General features: G+C 38.6%; 1 protein-coding gene across 2 annotated transcripts in view; it reads right to left on the bottom strand.

Annotated features, from left to right (window-relative positions):
• Window positions 1–23,329, bottom strand: part of PDE11A (phosphodiesterase 11A) — a 322,202-nt gene that overhangs the window by 257,469 nt on the left and 41,404 nt on the right. For both annotated transcript variants that reach the window (XM_045833325.1, XM_045833394.1), the window contains exon 2: window positions 19,229–19,387. In XM_045833325.1, coding sequence (XP_045689281.1) covers window positions 19,229–19,387 — 159 coding nt within the window. The remainder of the gene's footprint in view (window positions 1–19,228; window positions 19,388–23,329) is intronic.

Raw genomic sequence — 23,329 nt, 5'->3', positions numbered from 1 at the left:
CTCCTATCTGCCTCAGTTTTCTGATTTCTGTTCTTGAACTTTGAAATTTGAAGAATTGGTGCAGTACAAAGGCAAAAATAGTTATCCAGGTGAGATCCCAGGGGTTTTATATGATGCTACATGAAGAGCCAGAGCAATACCCAGGTACTTGTATTTGCTTCTTTAAAGGTTAGACCTTACATTGGAGAAGGGAGGAATTACATGAGCCAAAGCTATCTTTGGCAAAAACATTTTGATCTACAACATGTTTTCTCAAACAGGAAGCAGCCAGACAATTTCAAGTAGCAAGGAAAATACAACCAGGGAAAAAGAGAACCTACCTTTCAGAGTCATTTTATTATTTTGGTCCGAAGCTAGAGTAAGAGCAACCCCACCCGACGGCATGCAACTACAGATAAGGAGAGGAATGAACAAATGAGAGCTGAGCTCTCATGCCCCTGGGGCAAGAGGACATGGATTATCATCTTCCACCTGGAGATACTGAGATAAGTGAGCTAAATGGGGAATCCAGCTCCTCCCATCAGGCTAATCCACCCCTGACTCTCTCTCCCTTTTCTCAATGTGTCAGCCTAGAGGAGTATGGACCTGGACAGAGCAGAGGATGAGCAGAAGCACCTCTAGCAGTGGAAAAGTTGATGCCTTGTCCTAGCCTTTCCCCAGCACCTTCAGCTTGAATGGGGTGTACGTTCTCTTCTCTCTCTTAGACACAGTACAAAAAGGGAGTAAGGAGCTGGTTCCAGACCTAACTCTACCGCTTATGAGCTATGTCTTACTCCCTGGGCCTTGGTTTCCTCCTGCTAAAAATGGGATTATAACACCTCACAAGATTATGCTACCATTGTTGCTACAGATGCAGCTAATAATGAAGAAAAAATGGAGGCCTGATATAATATGGAAACTTGTCTGAACAATGTACATTGAAATGAGTGCCCCTGAAACCTTCTTCAGGTCTTTTATAGCTCCAACATTTTTTTCTTGCTCAAAACTAACCAGAATTTGGTGCATCATCCAACATTTTTTTCTTGCTCAAAACTAACCAGAATTTGGTGCATCATCCAAATGCACCAAGGTTAGTGTGTTATCTGTACGTAAAAATGTATCACTTCTGCAAGCAAAATTTCAGTATGATATCTCAGAGAGGACAGCAGGGTAGGCTTGCCTGCTGAACTTTGGTGAACTCAGAGTCTGATTCGGTTGTTTCGTACAGCATCCTGTTAAGTGGTCCTCAATACCTATCATACAGTCCGAAACAATCGATAGCCTGAGTGCCTCTGTTACATCAGAAAATACATAAGGATGACAATGTGAGTAATTCCCTCCGCTTCAAGAAAGAGAAGCAACTCACTAGGGAAGTGGAATGCTGTGTGCTAAAGCAGAGCCAATTCTTGATGTGGTTGTGAGGAAAAGCTATTAGTCACAGCACACAGTGAACGAAGTTCAGAGGAACTCTGCCCAGGGCTAAATCTTCCTATCACACCCCAAGGCAAGCTACAGATGTAAAAGGAAATGAAGGCCCACTTCCTCTATAAAACAGAGGACATTGTTTTCTGTGAATTCCATTATGCATAAACCAGGGATTTGCCATTTACACAGTGGGGAAATGGATACACCAATTGATATGCTGGGACCAAAATCCTAAATTATATGCATGCATTGGCAAGGTTCTTCATTATAGTTGATGGATTTCCCCGCTTTGAGAGAGAACAGTTTTTGTGGTTGGCAGGTCAAAACTGTGTTGCCTTATAAACAAAACTGACATCCCCAGCACCAATGGAGACAGGTAGGGATGGGGGTGGAGTAAAGGTTAACCTAGTACAAACTACATATGGTTAGTAAGCATGCACTCGTCTCAGAAGGAAACAAAGTATTCCAACCAAATAACTGCTTAGTCAATGAGAATTCACTTCTATCCTGAATTTTCTGCATCTCAGATTGCAATTCTACCCTTAATGTCATAATAGTGATACTTGCTTTTGCCTTTTAAATAATGTGGTTGATCAGTACCAGAACTTACAGTTTTTATATTAAAATTTAATAGGAGTAAAATGTCAGAGTTACAAGTTCCTGGAGGTACAGTTTAAAAATATTTAAAATATAATATAGTTTTATATTTGGGAATGAAAATATATATACTAATTTTCATTAAAAAAACCTGCAGAAAATCTCTTTTTGGCTAGTCAAGACAGGGCTCTTGCAGATTCTTATGAAGGCATGAGTTTGTAAATGCTGCAAAAATCTATCTAAAGGAAGAGTATTATCTTCTTCCTATAAGTTTCCTGAGTTTCTCTTTTAAATGGGTGTGTACTGGAGGTGGGGGCACCTGGAGGGGATGGTGGGGGTTTGGGCCTTCTTATCCTCAGCTTCAGACTGCCCAGGAGGCCCTAGTTAAATTTCTAATTCTTCTCTAAATAGCGCATTTACACTAATAGTAAAATTCATTTATTTTTTTAAACTTCTTATTATTGTTGTTCAAGTACAGTTGTCTGTATTTTCCCTCCAACACTGCCCCCCACCCCAGCCATTCCCACTTCCCACCCTTGATCCTACCCACCTTTGGTTTTGTCCATGTGTCCTTTATAGATGTACCTGAAAACCCTTCCCCCACCCCCCCACTTATAACAATGTTTTTTGCGGGGAGTAATGATAACCTCTTGGAAGCTTCCCAATGATAATAGACTAAACAATATTTTACTGTTCTTTTCCTAATTCTGAAATAATATGCTTAATATAATGTTAATAAAATATAATAGAGTTAAATATAGCATGTAAAAAGCTGTAAGTCATTCTCATTTATCCAGTGCTAACTGAACCATGCAACATATGTAAGCAATAATAAACTATCAAACAGAATTTATGCGAGAAATAAAAGCAAAACCCACCCAAGTTTAGAAGTTTCCAAACAGTATATAAATTAACAAAGTGGAAAGTAAAAATTGCCCAGAATTGGGATGGGGTTAAGAGTAGAATAAGATTCCAGGGTGTCTGTTGGCTTTAATTACATTGGCTTTAAAATGCCTGCATCAAAAACACTTGAATCATAATGTTCTAGGTAGATCGATGATAAAATGAAATATCTGTACTATTCATACTATCTACTTCTCCAATCAACATCTATCTTCTACTTGTTCTTAACCTATTTCCAACAACATTTCTAATTCTTACATTCTTAAGAGTATATTCTGTATAGAGTTTTGTTCCAATGGTTTATTTTATTGTTAAATACATTGGATTAACTATTTGGCTGGAAATCAATAATCAGCAGTAGATAGTTACATAGTTGTAGCACTCTTTTAGTGTTCTTGAGCCAAGCAGGCTACTGATTGATATAATAGTTTTTGACATAATAAAACCTTGATCTACCCAAATATCAGCTTGAGTCAGAATTATGCCAGCCCAGAATCTCACCTTAGCATTTTGACATGATTCCAGATGACGGAAGTTGTAATAGAACATGACAATATGTACTTTACTTCAATGATAGCTAGAGAACAGAGATTCTTTTTTTCCAATCTTCTTAAAAATTCTCAGCTCTTGTGGCTAAAATATAGAGGTGATTCTTCATAAATTCTTTTTACTATAAAAGCAGAAACATTGTAGGCTCCAATATCTGTGAGTAGACAGGCAAGGAAGCACTTAGGAGACTTACATCACAGCACTGACATACTAATTGCTCCTGGAAACCCTCCTCAACCAGGATTTTCCTTCCCAGAAAACGGGATACCCATTGGTGTTGCCCACCAAGGAGACACAGAGTTGAATGGGATTGCCACTATTGTCTGACCCTCTGCCCACAGGCAACCAAACGTCTAGATGGCAGAGAGTAGGACCCAGGGACAGAGTTTAAAGACAAAGCTCCAACTCTTGGCTCTGTTGTTTTCTAATTGTGTAAACTCAAGCAAACCATTTAAAATCTCAGAACTTATTTTTTTCTCTAAAAAAAGACCTTAAACAAAACAATTTCTGACATATCCTTGCTTTCTATAATTTTTATACATTCAGAGAAGATTCTTAAGGTTCTTAAGAAGACTTAAGGTTCTCAAAATTTTTCCATGAGGATTCGTAAGAAAGATTCTTCTATCATCTTTATCCCTTTAACAAGTTCTTTAACAAGAACTGTGATTTCATTGTTGTGATCTTCCCTGCTTTTACTGATTGGTTAGCTATACATTCTGGCACATTAAATGCCAGCATTTCTACCATTAACTCAGTGAATAGTCTTTACTCTGATCTCTCTTCTTCCCAAGGAGTAAGACTAGCCAATACACTGTTTATAAAAACTGACAAACCAAGCAGGAGAGAAAAAAAATTGACCTCCCAGTTCTATTCTTAACTTCTTGCTAGACAAAACAGACTGCAGTTATTTCTTTTTTAAAAAATTAACAATTGTCCTACCTATCTCATGAGAATATTGAGAAAATCACATGTGTTACTACCTGTGTGGAGATTAAGGCTCCACCAATGTAAATTTTGATGTTATTGTAATGATGGCTGCTTCCAATGTCTTCAGAGACAGTGAATGTAACAGACTGTATAACTGGCATGGATTCTACCACCTTCCAGTTGATGATCTTCCTAAGCATAGCACCAGACCGGCAGGTCTATCAGCTGGATGAGCTGCCTGCCTTTGGTGCCCATAACAAATACAACATAAACATTTTACATCATTGAACCATTAAGGGCAGAGAATGTTTTTCTGTGAATAATTACTAAGGATCACCTTCCAGGTGAATAGCTATGACCTCGTACTTCCAGTACAAATAGAACTGTGTTTTATATACTGATGCAGGTGGGGATGCAATTTGGAGAAGCAGAATGACATTACTCTGCTCATGGCAGGGGGAACAATAGCCTTTGCTTAACCCAATGATCTGCACGTAATCTTCCCCCTGGAAACAACTGGAACATAAGAAAGGAAGAAGCAGCGTGGTATCCAGTTTTCCTTTGCTTAAGAAACCTGTGCTGCAGGCCAGAATTTTGCCGTAATTCATACAGTTCCGATGTTTTTAACTGGATGTGTTCTTTAAAATATAAAGCAATGAGAACATTGTGGCAACAAGCCACAAGCATTAGGATCAAATGGACCTTCTGGATCTAGAATAAAATGAATTTACTTTCTGTCTGAAGAAGACAATAATTTCTGTCAGTCGGTCTCAGAGTTTAAAAGAATAGGAAGGATGGCAAAACTGCCGTCAGGTCCCATGACCACTCTAATCACGAAGGTATCACGTCAAACAGCTAAACCGAGATGTAAAAATAAATTTAAAGTCCAACACTGAAAAGGCACAATGGACACTTTAAGATTCATCCCAGGATTGCCATTCTGTGTCTCCATGACAGGGGAGAATAATTCATGACTTACTTTGAAGGTTCATCCTGGATTTTAGAACAGAAAGTTGCACACAACAGCTGGAACAAATTTCAGTTACATTAAACCACCAGTAGCATTGAGAACTCATGGCAATCAAAAGTGATGTCAGTATTAAGGGATCTGAAAAATTAATCAAAAAGTGTTTTAAGTGACAAAAAGAAAACAGGGGGTATAGGTTTTTGCAAACGGAGTATAGCAAATAATCAAGCACTGAAGTTGGACTGAGACTAATCCTCGATGCTACAGTGGACATAATTACTAACTGCTATCAGACACCGGGTGGCACCTTTAAAAAAAAGGTATTGATTTCCCAGTCACTTATTATATGCTATAGACAGCACTTCTTCCAAAACTCTGAGCATGCTTTTCAAACAAAGCGTGTTCTGGCCTTCTGATGGTGTCGATTAATTTCAGTGAGGAATCATTTTTAATTCTCCCTAGTGAGAGGGCTTCATTATTACATTTCAGTTTCATTTAAACCCCTTTTTCAAGAACTGTGTCTAATAGACCTTCAGAGCATCTCTGGGCAACTCTAACTTACATAACCTCATTTTTCAAAACCGTTCATTACTTTCTCTTCCTCCTAACATGCTCTCACTCCAGCTTGGGGCCTCCCTGAGGGGACTTGGTTGCCTGCTTTGGTAATATAGTAGTGCCTACCTTTGAGACTTTTTCTCATTTCTAATGGAGTGTGCAGAATACGAAGGAGGAGGGGGCAATGCTCCTTAACATTGTTGATTGGCAATGAAATCAGCATCTGCCAGTGAAAACAGCCTACAATCATATCTAGCCAGGATATTATCCAGGGCGCGTGTGGGAGACATAAAGAGGAAATAATGGAAAATGATGAAAAGAAATGGTTTCATTTCTACCTCCAATACAGAAGAGAAGCAAAGGAAAAAAATATCCAAGTATATTTTTAAAAATCAATACACTGTTAAAAAAAAACAAAAATTTCAAAGTATGCTACAAAGTCATATTGTATTCTATTTGAGATTCTCCATCAAGGAATATAATGTAGCCTTATTTAAACAGCACACTTCATAATTTTGCTAAACTGATAGTAAAACCCTCTAAGTAGGCTGCAGGGTAATTTACACTGGAACACCTCACTTCTTTGCTCAGTGACATGAAACACTATTTGCAAATTCTTACTTGGAGCGCAACTTTTTAAAGCAAAATAAAATTGCAGTTAGACTCATCCTCACCCCCTTTTCATCTTCAGGAGAGAAAAATGCATCAAAAACTGTAAATGTAAAATATTGTGTTATTTGACAGTGAGAACACAAAAATGGAATGAAAAATATTAAATTCTCTAACTTCATAGCTATATGTATAGCTTTTTCCAGTTTTCCACATAAAGCTTAAGCCTGGTTACAGATACTCAGGAAATGTTGAAATGTCACCAGACAATGTAATTTAGAAACAGTGTTTCAGTCAGTCATACAATCTCCTCGCCAATTATTGGTATGTAGAATCTCAAATTTTGTTGAATCCCCTACACATGTGCACCAGACACAGCATCATCCATGTATGTGTGAACCCTTGAACTGAAGATGACACACAGGGAAGGCTGGGACACCTACCCCAGAGTGTCCCCATGTGCCATGATGGCCTGGAGAAGCGGAGAAAACACTCTGCTCTGCCGCATACAAGCCAAGTGATTTGGACACATTCTTAAAATCTCTCACAATCTATTTCCCATCCATAAAATGAGGTGGTAATGATCACCCACAAGGTTGTTGGGGATTAGATGAAATAATGTACACAAAGCACCTATCACTTAATAACTGGTGTCTGTTATTTTCTTGTTTAAGAAGACAAACATTGAGAGACCACATGCTCTTTGGATGTCCATAATTTGCTTTAAATTCATTAGCAAAGATTATGTGAAATTCTGTGTGCATGTGGAGGGGGACAGGTTTAATATGCCATCAAGGAGCAGACAGTTGCCTTATCAAGAAATTGCCCTCTGGGGGTAATCAGGAAGCCGTAGGCCAAATCACAAGTGCTGCAGGGTCCCTTACCTGCCATCTATAGCGTGGGGCTTTGCCAGTGTCAGAAATGGACTTTCACTGGTGAAATTAGTAGCTTGTGAAATTAATCAGCACAACAGATATTATACAAGGACTGTAATGACTGAAATGAGTGGTATTCAAGATATGTGAGCATTCTAGAGACACTCCCCCACGCCCTGTATTAGCAAGATATAAAAATCTAGCAAGTTCAAATTTATATCCTTAGGGATGGAGCCTGAGATCTTTATCCAATCTTTTCATGGGGTCAAAAAATTATGATTGCCTGATGCTCACCACAAGACCAAAGAGATTCTGCTTCTGAAATATTGCAAAGGGTGTTTAGATCATCCAAAACAAAGACAGCTTAGATTTCAAGAAGCTTTTTAACATAGTATCTTAGCTATTTGACCCAATGTCCCCATAATTTTTGTTTAAATAAATGTCTTTATATGTAGCAGAATTGAGTCTGAGACCTGCTTTCATGGGGGGAGGAGGGTATAAGGGGACTAAATGGTAATGGAAAAATATAATAAAGATTATATGTTTTACAAAGAAACAAGCAAAATATAACCAAAGACACTGAGAGGACAGGCTGACGGTGACCAGAGGGGAAGAAGAGGGAATTTAAGGAGACAGTGGGAAGGGTTCATAGGAACAAACTTAAAGGACACATGGTCATAGACTAAGGGGAGGGTGGTAATGGGAGGGAAGTGGGGAGGGTGGGAGGGGGGACTGGATTGGGAGTAAAAAGGATTTGAACAATGATTTGAACTATTTGAACAATGATTAAAATTTAAAAAAAAGATTATATGTTTAAAAAAAACAAGTAGGAAAGTTATAAGAAAGTAGTTGACTCTCATTTAAACTACTTCAAACTTTTTGGAAGCTATTATGATGTGCCTAAGAGCTATTATTAACAGTCTAGTAACTGTTTGTGGCCAAAATGGCTTAGGTCAGTTTGCATCATTTTGCATCATTTGATGCATCATTGCATCATTTTTTCTAGTTAAAAAAATTAACTTAGACCAATAGTTAATTAAGTCCTTATGAAGTGCATGCACACAAACAATGACTCTAAAAAGTGGAAATAAAGTAATATCAGAAATCTGAAGACTTCTGTTCAAGATGGAGGTATAGGTAGACACTCTTCACCTCCTTGCACAACCATAAGAAGGATCAGAACTAACCTCAAAAAAAAATCCAGAACTGTCAGAAAATCAAACTGTATGGCAGTCCGACAACCAAGGATTTAGAAAAGCCATATTTATCCTGACAGGAAAGAGGGGTGGAGACAGGGAGACGGGGTGGAGAGGATGTGGTGCGGTGGTGAGGTGACAACAGCAAGATGGCTGGCAGAACAAGTGGTCCCACAATCACATGTGGTGGATAAAATTGGAAGGGGTAACTTGGGAGTGAGCAATCCCAGCCCTGTGCCACCATGCAGCCCAAGGTTCCAGTGCCAGGAAAATAAAGCCTCATAACTTCTGACTGTAAAAACCAGTGAGGATTGAGGCAGCAGAAAAAACAGCTGGTCTCTTGGGAGAGGCCATTTAAAGGGCCCAACAGTCCTAGAGCAAATGCAAACCCACCCACTCTGGGAACCACCATCAGGGAAGCAGCTAGAGGGGCACCGGTTGCATACGGGAAAGGGGTGAAAGGACTGGAAATGGGAAAATGTCAAGCAAGCCCGAGTGGCATTGTCCCCTCAACAACCCCTCCCCTACATACAGATTCACAAAGCAGTGAAGAAGGTTGCCCCACCCTAGCGAATACCTAAGGCTCCACCCCATACAACTTAACAGGTGCACTAAAACAGGGAGTCAAAGTAGCTCTACTTAATACACAGAAACAAACACAGGGAGGCTGCCAAATCGAGGAGACAAAGGAATATGGCTAAAGGTAAAGCTAAGGGAGCTCATCATCACCAAGCCATTATACATGAAATGTTAAAGGGACTTATTTAAGAAAAAGAAGATCAGAACTATGGGCATTTAAATGCCAACAAATTCACAACTATCAAAAATTGAATCTAAAAAAAAACAAAAAAAACAAAAAAAAAAACTAAGCAAACAACCAGAACAAGAACAGAATCATAGGTATAAAGATCATTTGGACGGTTATAAGTTGAGAGGGAGAAGGAGAAGAATGGGGGAAAATGTGCAGAGATTAAGAAGCATCACTGGTAGGTACAAAATAGACAGGGGGATGTTAAGAATAGTATAGGAAATGGAGAAGCCAAAGAACTTATAGGCACAACATATGGACATGAACTAAGGGAGGGGATTGCTGGAGGGAAGGGTGTACCAGGAAGAGGAGGGCAAAGGGGGAAAAATGGGGACAACTGTAATAGCATAATCAATAAAATATATTTTAAATAAATAAAAATAAAAAATATATTCACACGAAAACTTGTATGTATGTGAATGCCAATAGCCTCATAATTCATAAATAGACAAGAATTGTAAACAACTCAAATGGTCATCAACTGATGACTGGATAAATAAAATGTGGTACATCCATATCACAAATATTTGGCCACAAAAGGAAATGAGGTAATACTGATATGTGCTACAATGTGGCTGAATGTTGAGAATGTTATGGTAACTGAAAAATGTCAGCCATAAAGGACCACACATTGTATGATTCTATTTATATGAATTGACCATAGACAAAACCACAGAGACAAGAAATAGTCTGGTGCACTGAGAGAACTGGAGGCAAATGTAGAGTTACTGCTCATAGGTATGGAGTTTATTTGGAGGTGATTAAATGTTCTAAAATTGAGTGTGGTGATGGTTGTACATCTCTACAAATATACTGAAAAACATTAAATTATATACTTTAAATGAGTGAATCATGTGGTGTGTGAATTATACATCAATAAGGCTGTTACAAAAAATTAATGTTCAAACTCTTTTACTCAGTAACTCTAAGCATCAGTTTGAACCATAGGAAATTACTGCCAAAGTTTATGGATTACAAAACAGCAACTCAATACATCTTAAGATGTGGTCCAAGACTTATTTATGAAGAAGTTCATTAATTATAATTTTATTATAGCATAATTTTGGAAACAACTTAAAAACTGAGGAATAAAATAATTAAATAACTTATTACATAATTATATGGTAAAATATAATATAAACATATAAATTGCATCCTTGAAGAATTACTTAAAGCATGTTAAAATACCATGTGTACTACATGATACAAATTTGAAAATATATCTTTTTATAGGTAAAAATTAATAATATAAGGAAATAAGTAAAAATATTAATAGTATTATCTTTGAAAGTGTTGTGGTTGATTTTAGCTTTTCCTTTTTTTGCTACTTCACAAATTTTCTATAATAAACTTGTATTACTTTTTTATTTTAAAGACTTTGTTTGTTTGTTTGTTTGTTTTTAGAGAGAGAGGAAGGGAGAAAGAGAGGGAGAGAAACATCTCTCCATGTGTGGTTGTCTCTCACACACCCACTACTGGAGACCTGGCCTGCAACCCAGGCATGTGCCCTGACTGGGAATCAAACAGCGACCCTTTGGTTCACAGGCTGCCGCTCAGTCCACTGAGCCACACCAGTCACAGCAGCTTGTACCACTTTTATAATTAGAAAATAATTTCATCATAAAAGGGAAGGAAAGCAAGAAAGACAGAAATTCCCAACTCAAAGACAGCCAAATATAGTTGGAATTCTACTAAATTTCACTTTCAATCAAAAATAATTTGATTTAAGTTTTCAAAATTCCAATTCAAGTATTTCAGCATTCTGAGGTAAAAAGAAGCAGCACTAAACTAGTTATTCAAAGACTGCTCTTAGTCATAATTTGAAATTTCCAGTAAATAAGAATCCACAACACCCTGCTCTAATTCTTCAATAATAATTCTTTCTGCCAACAAGTGTTTATTTATTTGAAATCTGTGATTGTGATCATTCTTCCTTGTTCAATCTGTATAAATCAGAAAGACAGTTTATAAGACGGGTTTTTTGGTCATTTTTGCATTTTTAGAAGTGGCTTGACTAAAAGTTTACTTCATGTAACGCCAACAATTAAAGGCCGTGGACGTATTGGTCCCTGAATGTCAGAATGCACCAAACCCCTCTCAGTGCGTGGCCTTTTCCTCCCAGAAACCCCGGATTCCTGTCTGACCAGCATTGTACACACACAGCCTGCAGGCCTTAACCTCCCTGCTCAGGTGATGGTGAATTCATATTGTGATTACAGCTTGATGCTCATGAGATGACGCAGAACAAAGTTAATTTGACATGAGTATAATAAAAAGACAACACTTTTTTGCACTTCAAGTTTAGTGCTTAAAACAGCCTAGAGGGACATAAACTTTGAGTCCTGAAGTCTAGAAGAACAAGGAGATTCAGCTGAAGAATTCATACATTTATCATAATTTTCTGAGACAGAGCTTTGGATCAAATCTTGCTCCCTATTGAAAGATCCTATTCTTCTGTTTGCCCTTTTGAAAGTACCTAGACTTAATTAAGCACAATTGTTATTCATTGTTACCAGTGGAAAATAAGTTCTTGTGGTGTCACCAGGAAAAGAATTTCCCGAGACCTGCACAGGAGCATGGGATTCCATGGTAAACTTTTTTTTCTTTAATTTTTAAAAATATTTTATTTATTTATTTTTAGAGAAGGGCAGAAACATCAGTATGTGGTTGCTTCTCTCACACCCCTCAATGGGGACCTGGCCTGCAACCCAGGCATGTGCCCTGACTGGGAATCGAACCGTCAACACTCCGGTTCGCAGGCCAGCACTCAATCCACTGAGCCACACCAGCCAGAGCTATGGTAAACTTTACTGATGATGTAAAATTAAGGAGTTTCCCCTCCTGACTTCCCACTGTCCCATCTCTGTCTGTCCTGCCATAGTAGTCCAATCTTGTCTTTAGTAGGGCCAGGATAAAGGACACTGCCAAGAGCGCCTGCTCCATACTAAAGTCCAGTCCAGTCCAGCATCTGGCTGGCTCAACATGTATTCTTGGCTGCAACTGTTGCTGTGCTGAGGTATTCAGGGTCCTACCTGGAGCATGCACATGGAGTCCACACAGCCATGGGCCACAGAGCTGCTAAGCCACGTGACTGTGGAGAGAGGATGCATGAGTGCATGGGGCGAGTGCAGGTCATGAGCAAAAGAGAGAGGGGTGGGGGTAGGGGGAGCTTCTTCGTTCCCCTGAGGTTATATAACCAGGGACATTTTCAAAATGACTAATCAACTTCCCAAATTTTTTCAAGCTTTGCTTGGAGACATACCCCCTAGTTAGACTGATAGGTTTCTATGGTCCAGCACCTCTCCCTGTCCCCCCAACAATCTGGTACTGGAGCGGGAAGGGAGGAGTGTTAATTCCCTTGGTGGAGAAATGCTGTGGTTCCCTGGGATGTGAAGCTGCATCTCCCTGGCTCAGCAATCAGGCTTATGCCCCTTAGTTTATTAAAGCTCAATGTCTAGTTCCCTCTACTCCCTTCTTTTAGTGATACATCGCTAAATACTGATGGTAACACAATCACATGAATAAAATCTACAGAAAAAAATTGTTGAATTATCTAAATTTTTTAAATTATATATCTAATCATTTGTTGAAGTTATGTTATTTACTTATATGTTTACTTCATTCACTGTCTTCACCACAAGAATGTAAACTGAGAAGGCAGGGATTTTTGTCTGTCTTATTCATCAGTTTAACCTCAGTACTTGGAACAGTGCCTCAAACACGTAGTGTCTACAAGTAGAAACTCAACAAGCAGTCAATGAATGAATGAATGGTTCTTCCACATAAAGAAACACTATTCGGTCATTAAAAATGATGTTTGGATCAATCATCCTGCAGTTACTGTCCTGTACATAATGTCGTTCATTTAGTTCATGGTCCTGCTATTTCATGTCCCTGATAAATGAAAACTATCTGTCAATGTTCTGCAAAGTAAATGAAAAGAAATAGAAAGAAAGATGCTGTATCTAAGCACTTATCATTTCCTTGATAACTCTTAGAAACATAAAAAGAGAAGCTAAGGAAGCAGGAAATTATAAATACCAGCATATAAGCCACCTAAGGACATCAGAATTTTTGCAAGAGGTTTGTAAATCTGCAGGCAAACCACATATTTGCATCTGAAATACAAATGTAGATATTGCTGTTCATTTTGTCAATTGTTTAATTATTCATTTTTTTTTCACTTCCTGAGTATTTGGTCGTGGTTAGTCAAAATCCAACTGCAATCCCTGAGGACACATGAAAAAATGTTAAACTATAACATATAAAGAATTACTAGTAAGGACAAACAATAATCGCTTTCGGAATAGTGCCTACTGAAGTCCTAGATGACGAATTTGATTTAAGCCTGGAAAGCGGGTGAAGAAGAGCAGGATTTTGCGCAATTAGCTAGGAATATAAGTAAAAGTGTGGGAGTAGGAAGCCCAAGACCAAGTCCGGGGCAGGGTGACCAGTTTTTGTTGAGTGGTAACTCCTAAGCTGGGTCCAGGCAAGCAGACTTGCCTTCTTACCCCAAAGTTAGACTGCCTAAGGAAGGGGGAGGGAACAGAGCTAGACGTCTACAACAATATTCCTCCAGCAGAAAAATTCCCTGAAGTTTAGCCTGACTTCTGACAAGTACACTGTTGGTAGGAGTCTTCTTGTAAATCTTGCTTGGTACTGAGTCTCTTGGTCAGAGAGTCCTCAGAGAGAGAGTACTGAGAGTATTCCAGTGAGCTCAGAGTACACGAACAGATGGGTCTCTGAAGCTCTTGCAGTTTCACATGATTATATGGGACCTGGGTAACAGCTGTTAAAGGGAAAGCATGCAAGGACTAGACAGTTTAAAGGCAGGTAAAGTGTTGCAATTGTGTTACCAGATTCGATTCACACTTTTCCAGGACTGAAATCTTATTGATCAAGGATAACTTTTAATAATAAGCTATCTGTCAAGACTTTTAAAAGTGTTTCACTAAACTGACTATTAATTATAATTTTATGACAACAGGTTTAAAAATCTAAGTTAATTGGAATATAGGCAGAAAAGGGAGAAAATGAGATAAGAGCACAAAGGCCTCTTCTTATAATTAGTTAATTCATTTCTCCTTTCGCATTTGAATATCCAAAAGACAATGGAATATTAATAGAAAAACATATAAACTTGCCTTACAGGGTTGTTAATCTCACTAACTATGTATATACTAAGTTTTTTAATGACTTTCTGAGAAGCACTTTTGTGTAGAAACTAACTCATCATAAGATGCTAGAAGAAACCTGTCTGTCTTTGCTCCCATTGTGATGACTTGATATTAACTGGACTAGTTGAGCATTGGCTATTATGGCAGAACTACAGGTTTCAGCCATGTCTAAAGGCTTTCAAAAAGAAAATCAATCTTATGTACGTCAAATTCCATGCAAGTCACACATCTGTGAGCTGCATTCAGTCTTCTGGGACCACCAATTTATAACTCCCCGCAGTGTGGTGCATCCAACATCCTTCCTCCTCAATAAAGTGAGCTGTAATATCTTTTGTAGCTTTGACACCTCACCAGAACCCTAACCATTAGCCTATGCACAGTCGAGAACAGCTTAAAAAATGTACAGCAAAGAACTTGTAAAATCTTCCCTATTCTCTGCCTGTGAGTCTCAAGCCTGTTGCAAATAACAAAACTCCACCTTCTGCGAGATTCATTAGCATCATCCATGCACCATCCTCAACACCAATTGGCAGGGAGGGCAATGCCACCCACAAGAAGCTCCTGGAATGTGGCCATTCCTGAGGCAGCCAAGCTCAGCTGGCTGCATCCCAGCTCTTCAGGGTGTCTGAACATGTTGGCACCAAAGAGAGCAGCAGGCTAGCTGAACACTCTAAATAATGAGCTGGAGAGAGGTGACCACAGGCTAAAGAAACCTTATGGAGATCAGCCAAAGAACAACTTTAAGCCACAACTACTTATATGTTGGCTGTTGGAAAGCAACTGCAATACACATGTTCTTCATGTAACACCTCCGTAAGAAACTATGCCTGGGCATAGTTTCTCACAGGGTACAGAGCACTGGTAAGGGTGGTTAAGAGCCTGTGCTCATTTCCAGATACCAGGTTTCATCTGGAGTGCCCATACATCTTGATAACAAATGTTTGCTCCCATCTCTCATTATTTTATTCTGCAAAAGAAAACCTCTCTTTACTCACCCAGGAATACTAAAGCAATAAATTAATGGGATGTCATACCACCTGAATCAGCCAGCTTGTGCATATCACTGAAAAACAGAAGCATTTGCTGGATACCCATGAAGTGAACCAGAAAATTCTAATCATCTCTTCTCTATAATCTGTTTTTGTATGCACTTCCAACTTGAATTACCAAACTCATAATTTGTCAGTATGTAACTTAAATTATTAATATGTACATATGGTAGAATACATTTCACTCAAAACTCTAACCATCAGTGATTAAATTATTGCTAATTATGCAAGAATTTTAAAGAGTATAATGATTTTAATGTCATTAAAATGAAAGTTCGACTTTGAAATAGATGGTGAGATTTCATGAAACTCATTTACTGATAATTAGTGCTACCCTACGCACTTTACATCTATTACCTATTTTACTCCTCACAACAACCCTATTATGGAAGTTCCGAGGTAACGGGGATTGAACAACTTGCTGGAACCTGCTTTGAAGGTGACCTGCTCTGGAGCCCCTTCCCTAGCTCTAAGAACCAGGCTTCCATTTCCCCTCCCTGTCTAACCTGTAGATCGCTCTGAAACTTCTGTTGCAGAGTTCATACTGGTGAATGTGGGAGGAGGTTGTCCGAAGCCTGTCTGGCTGACAAGGAAAAGCAATTTGAGTTTTAAAGCTCGAACTGAATGCAGTTGGCAGCACTCTGCACAAAGAGGTATATGTACACTGTTGCCACTGGAAATGGGTTCGATGTTTCTGAAAGCTATTTGATAACTCACAATGAGAGCTGTAAAACTTTTCTTGCCCTTTGACTCAGTAATTTCAGTCTTTGGAATATACCCCAAGTAAATAACAGAAAAGGAAAAGGTAATTTGTCGCAGATGTTCATTCAGGGGCTATTCGTATTCATGAAAAACTGGAAACAACCCAAATTTTCAGTCATAGGACAGTGACTAAGCAAACTAGGGTATGTAAGAAAAGAAAAAGAAGAAAACGTTATAATCCCTAAAAATGGCAGACTGCATTCACATGTAGATATAGATGTAAGAAATAACTTCACACTAAAAATAGAATACAAACTGGTGGAAGCATAATCTTGTACTATCAAGCAAAACAGCACATGCATTAACAATCATACATGAGAACTGTGAATTTATAAGGAAGTATATCTCCTCATTTCATTGTTGAAATTCCAACAGTGGAAATGCCATATAGATTATGCTTAATTAAGTCACATAGAAGTAATTTTTTTTTAACTGAGACCTGACTGTATCTCACCTGTGCTGTCAGGAAAGGCTCATCTTTTATGAGGATTTACTATGTGATTGGTGCCCTTCCAAGTCCTTCCCCTGCATTCATTTAATCTCCCTATAGCCTTATGAGATGAGTATTATTGCTACAATAGCTCTTCTAAGACAAAGAAACTGGAGCACAGAGAAGCTAAATAACTTGCCTAAGGTTGCACAGGCTACAGCAGAGATGGCATTTCAAACCAGGTAGACACACTATATGGCCTGTGTGCAGTCATTATGCCTCAATGCCTTCTCTTATTTGGAAGAAGGATCTAGATCCTGCTCTTTCCCACTAGTGTTTTCTAGATTTTGTGCTTTTCTCCCTCACCACTCCTGTTTGGTTTACAACATACAGAATCCTTGCAGAGAAAAATGATAAGCAGATACAGAATTCGAGATAAGATACTGTCCATCCAGTGTCACCTGCATGACCTGAGGGAACACAACCTAACTGCCCTGACTGGTAAGGCTTCTTCCAAGAAGTGAGACTAGAGTGGGGTTTTTAAATCAGGAAGGCAATTGGAAAGGTTGGAAAATAAAATACTACTGTGAGAATATGGGATCATTGCAGAGGAGAAAAATACAACATGCGGTGCAAGGAAATACTCAAATGCAATTGAATCTAAGAAATAGTTTGCCTGGAGATAAATAATGAAAATAGAACATTTTAAAACTCTGGGGAAATGAAGTTTAAAAATAAAGAGTTATATTTTACATTTGCCTACTTTCTGATAGTTTTCAAAGTATTTATTATTTATAACCTTACTTAACTCTCATGCTGTAGAAAGATGAATAGTATAATTAACAGACGAGGAAACCAAGAGTCGGAGAGTAAGTGGCTCAACTCAAACAGACTGCTTGTCCGTCACCAAGCAGGAACGCGGGCCCAGCCCTTGCTCTCCCTAGAGCTGAACCCTGACACTGTTCAAGACAAGCACAAAGCCCAGTGCAAACTGTTCAAAGCGCGTGAAGACCTAGCTCCAGAAAACAAATCTAACACAAGTGAAATCAGAAATGAGAATTAAATACATAATGGGATCCTATTAAATATAAGAGGCGGAGTGAAGGCAGGACTACTGCTGCATATAAACTAAATGCTTGGGAGATGGATGTCCTGGGCTGGTAGCTGTTGTGTTCGTGAAGGCACACAACCCCCATCTTTCTATCTAAATCCTTATAAGAAGCACATTACTATAGGAATCTGTCATCTTCAGTACAAATGCATGAAGTCAAATTTTTGTTTTATCTGTACATCAGATACATTTGCATAGTGACCTATCTTTTGTAAGTTTCTAAACTCCTCACCTTCTCACCTGCCTCTGTTTCATGAAGGCCTGTTTTCTTCAGCATTCAGATCAAATGCCACCGCTTCTAAGAAGGCCCTTCAGATTCTTCAGTTGAGACTTTCTTAGGCACCCACAGCACGTCCTAGCACATCCTATTGTTGGCCTCGCCCTCTGCCCTGTGCAGCTCCGGGATGGCCTCAGGTGTCTGAAATTTCTGTTTGTGCTTCCTGGGACATCAACACACAAGCCCTGCACACTGCCGCTGTTTGTCGAATTGGTAGGAAACTGTCTGAGGTCCTGTCGTGCTCTCAGGGTCAATAAACCTTCTCCCGGGTTTGGGTTGTTCAAATTCAGATATAGAAATGACCTCAGTAAAGTCTCTTTTCTAATCAGATAGGAGTATGGCAGTCATCAAACTTAAACAAATTGTATCAATATTCTACCAGATTCTATTTAGTACAAATGTAAGAGCTTCAAAGCCAGAACTTCAACTCTTTGAAAAGCCTATCTTTTAATAAGAGATGGTGAATAAAATACTTGTGAAAGACTTTAAAATTTCCGAGCAAAAAGTACACCACTTCTACCAAGGTCAACTGCCCTTCCGGGATAAAAATAAAATTTATTAGCAATTTAGAATAACAATGAAATAACATTCATTTTATTGAGATTTTTATGTAAGAACTGAAAAAAATTCTTTGGAATAATTATAAAATACAAGAAAAAGTGCTGAGTCTCTGAAACACAGTAATCTTCCTATCTCCCCTACTTTCTCTTGGGCCGTGTGCGGCAGTGGTGTGATCCTTGTTTAAAAAGCTTACTCATAAGAAAGATAAACACCTGGGAACAATAAGAATGCTACTGAGGCTTGTAATGAAAAGCAAGCTAAAAAAAAGATTCAGTAATTATTTTCAAGTATGTCACATTCTATAAAATATAAAAAAAGCTCCCATTACATTTTGTATAACATGAGAAAAAGCTCCTTGGTTCGTGAATGGGCTAATCCAATAGCTATTCACACAATTCCTGTCCTTTTCAGGGAGAACAGCAATTAGTGATCAGAAGGAAAGTGCAAGTCACAAAAGGCACAAAACCTTACTTTTTCATCATCTTCGGTAAACGGAGCACCTTCAGGAATCTTATTTATCGCTTGGGCCACGCCGATAATCTCCCCATCACTGCTCCGGATAGGCATGCACAGTAGTGACTTTGTCTTGTATCCAGTTAGCTTGTCAATCTCATCATTGAATCTTCGATCCTAAAGAAGAGAGAGTGTAGATTAACTGCATGTGCAGTGTCAGGGGGAAGGAGGGAGAAGTGTAGAGGAGTGGGTGAAAGTGGGTTTACCCTTGCGACGGCTCACAGCACAGTTAGCAAAGCTCCAGTAATTTACTACAGTAAGATAACCTGCCCGTCTTTCTCTACACAAACAACTGTAATCTTACTTTGCTAAGCCCTGAATCTCTGTATGTGGTGCCTGATTAAGAATAACTTCCTCCCACAAGTTTTTAACAGTAACAGGTTTGATTTCATGTTGAATTCATCAAAGAAATATAAATGAAAATAAATCACCACCATAATATTTAGGCAAGAGAGAAACAACCCTGACTACAACAATATATCAAAATTAGGGAAGGGGCAAACGTTTTTAAAAGGAATTGCACGCTATGCTATTACTTAAAATATATTATTTCATAGAGACAACTGGCTATGAAGTATCATGTGAAAATATGTCATCAGTATATATTTAGCCCTGAAAAAAGATATTGAGAAAAGCAGTAGTTTTTTGGCCAAGTGATCCTGGAGGGGGAAAAAACAACCTATGAGCTCATAGTAATACTATTAAAATAATAATTTTTAAAAAGTGTGGTTGTGAGGGAGGAGACAAAAACTTCTTTATACAGAATGTCAGCTTAAAGATGTAGAAGGAATGGTAAAATATACAATATTTTTTTGCATACAAATATACAAAATATTTGGAACTACCAATATAATAATGAATACAAACAAGGACCATCCACACAGGCTAACACCATTGGATGAAAAGTTGTTGTTAATCAGGATCTTCACATGATCTCAAAGTGACACCCCAGAGATTCCTTATTAAATTCATAGAGAAAATATGTCTTCATCATGAAGAGATCCGGTAGATACCACCTTACCAAGCAACATCATCATTGATGAGACAAAACGAGACCACATAACTCCTGACGAGATGAAATAAGAAGGACACACATCACTGAAAAAAAAAATGAAGGAAAATGCAGGTGATCGGTAAGTCAGAAGCCTGGCCTGGATTCTTAAAAAATGTCAATATTATGAGATATGAAAAAATTAAAATAAAATAAAATAAAGCCATTGGAGCTGTGCTCATTTAAAGATGACTTACAAGACTTAGAATCTAAATAAAATATGTGGTCCTTCACTGGAAATTGTTATGCAAGTTGTGGAGGGGACAATTAGAAAAAGTTGAACATGAAATTTATGTTAGGTAACATTAATGTATCAACATAAACTTTCTTGACTGTGGTAGCAGTATTGCAATTATGTAAGAAAATGTTCTTATTTTTAAGACATACCTGCTGGAGTATTTTGAAATGAAATGTTATAACTTCAACTTACTTTTAAATGGTAAGAGAGACAAAGGGAGGGAAGGATGGAAGGGAGGGAAGGATGGGAAGAGGGGAGAGTGAGACTGAAAGACTGAGGAAAGACTGGCTCCCGAAAGAGTAAGAGCTCCCAAAAACGCTCCAACGAAGGTGATAAACTGCATCCAGGCTCACTGCTTCAAGCCATGGGCTGAAGTGAGGCTTCTCCTAATGCCTGGATACTCTCTTATTAAAAAAAGTTTAGAAAACAGAAGTGAAGCACAGCTGTCCACCACCATCTACAGCTATGAATCTTATCAGACTAAGGGCCTAGGGAGGCTGGCTGCGGACAAGCCCCAAGACCAAACACTGCTGGCCTTCTGACAAGGTCTGTGGTATCCCAAATATCACAAGGTCAGGAGCCCTTAAACTCCACATAAGGCCTGGTTCTTATCTGAGGATCTGTGGAGGCCACCCTACACTCTTAACCAGAGAGGGGAGAGCCCTGAAGGAAAGAGGGAAATCATAAACCCAAACAAAACCAAATTTCCTGCTCAAAATGAGCCTGCAAACAAACTTTCATAAAAACACCAATTAGTACATTTAATTTTTTTTAATTCACTGAGGAACCATTATGTGTCAGGCTGTGGGCTAGGAGATACAGCAGAAAGCAAAAGAGAAATCATTCCTGTCTTCCTGGAACTTACAGTCTAGTAGGTGAGGCAGATGACATCTATGTGTATAATCATATGCTGTGGTGATCCTGGGGAAAGGTCAAGGTGCTGTGAGAGAGACTTCATCTGAGGGGCCTATTTTTATGAGGATCAAGGAAAGTCTCTCAGAAAACAGGACAAGTAACCTGTGACTTGAATCATGAGTAAGAATTGGCCAAAGAGTGGTGGAAAGAACTTTCCAAGAAGCTGAAACAATGCATGTGAAGGTCCTGAAGCAGAAAAAAGCAAGTTCCAAAAACTCTAAGGTCAATGTGGTGAGGGCATAAAGAGTCAAAGGGAGAAGGGGACAGGTGCCAAGCCTTATAGGCCTGGAAAGGAGTTATATTAATCCTAAATGCAATTTAAAAATCAGTAAAGATCTAAAAGCAGAAGGATTGCATGATTCCAGCACTTAGCATTATCTAGAATCATCTTATTAGTTTACTTGTTCTCTCCCAACTAGTATACGAGGTGTAAGACAGCAGAGATTTGGTCTGTCTTGTATACTGCTTCACACAGGCAGATCTGTAGGTGCTCCATGAAGAGAGGAAATGTCATCAGGGAGAGGTGGGGAGGAGGCTTGAACTTTAACAACAAAGTTTCCTTCTATAAAAAAAAAACTGGGAAGCAAGTACATTACCATGTTAGGATTTTATAAAGTTCAATGGCTTATTCCTATCAAAATCTTTGAAATATATTTTAATAAAAATTTGAGGACCATTTTTTAAAATTAAGAACTTTGTGGAAGATGACACAGGATTGGAACAGGGGAATCCAATTAGGACATTTCAGTGGTCCAGGCAAGGTGAGAGGATGGTCTGGGCTAAGAGAAGGGCAGTAGAGGTAAGCAGCATCAACTGGATATATTGGAAGTTGAGTCTACATTGTTTCCTGATGGGTGATTGGTTGGAGGGGGGGATTAGAGAAAGAAGAATGAATCTCAGGTTTTAATATGAGAAACCATATAGATGGAGGTGCTCTTTACTGTAATAGGGAAATTGGGATGAAGGTGAAAGTCTACAGATAAAGTCAAGAATGTTGACAAACCAGTTTATTAAGCAAGGTAAGATACATCCTGTGGCCTAAATCCATGGTCCTCCACCCTGGCTGCACTTGAGAGTTATCTGAGAGGGTTTCCAAAAACCAGTGCCTGGGCTCCACCACGCCCAAATTGAATCAATCAACACTGGGCATTATTCTTTTTTAAATGCTCATAAGTGATTTTCATATTAGAATAATTTTCCTACATGATAAAAAGCTTAGCCACGAGTGAGATCAAGAAAATTCACTGATAGAAAGCCTTAAAAAGAGAAGAAACAAGAAGAGTGGTGTGAATTCTGATGGTTGCATATAAGTGGTGTGGACCATGTTAGACTGGACTTGAAAATCCACTCTGGAGTAGGCATGGCCTGTCTGCTCTGACCTTTGTGATAACCTGCATCCCTGGAGAAGAGCCCAATCCACCAAAGTCCAACTCAGTGCACCAACCACCAGGACTGTGGAGTATTCTTTGCCAAGCTATTGAAAGCCACACAAGAACAACAGAACAATTCAGCCTGCCCGCAGGGGCATGCTATAAACCCTTCCCACCAGCTCTCTAACTCTTTACACTCACCTGATACACCTGTAACTTGAGGAAAAAATACAATTATGTTGATGTATGTGGTAAGTGTTAATCTTCCTATTTAGAAACTGAGAAGATTTATTGCATGAAGTCTTAAAAATAATGCACCTTAAAACATGGTTTGCCCATGTCTCCATTATTCTACTTATGGGTTAATTCTCACAAATTAACTCAAAACTTAATATAATCCACCTAAGGAGAGGTCAGGAAAGCTGATACAATAGCATACTTTTCTGATGTGTATTAATCCGTAGATTAGTTTTCCAATTTTAAAA

The sequence above is a fragment of the Phyllostomus hastatus genome, unplaced genomic scaffold (genome assembly GCF_019186645.2).
Source record: "Phyllostomus hastatus isolate PE091 unplaced genomic scaffold, TTU_PhHast_1.1 phas_contig_1, whole genome shotgun sequence".
Taxonomy (NCBI): Eukaryota; Metazoa; Chordata; class Mammalia; order Chiroptera; family Phyllostomidae; genus Phyllostomus; species Phyllostomus hastatus.
Note: the sequence above shows the minus strand (reverse complement) of the source record. Positions and strands in the feature narration are given on the sequence as shown.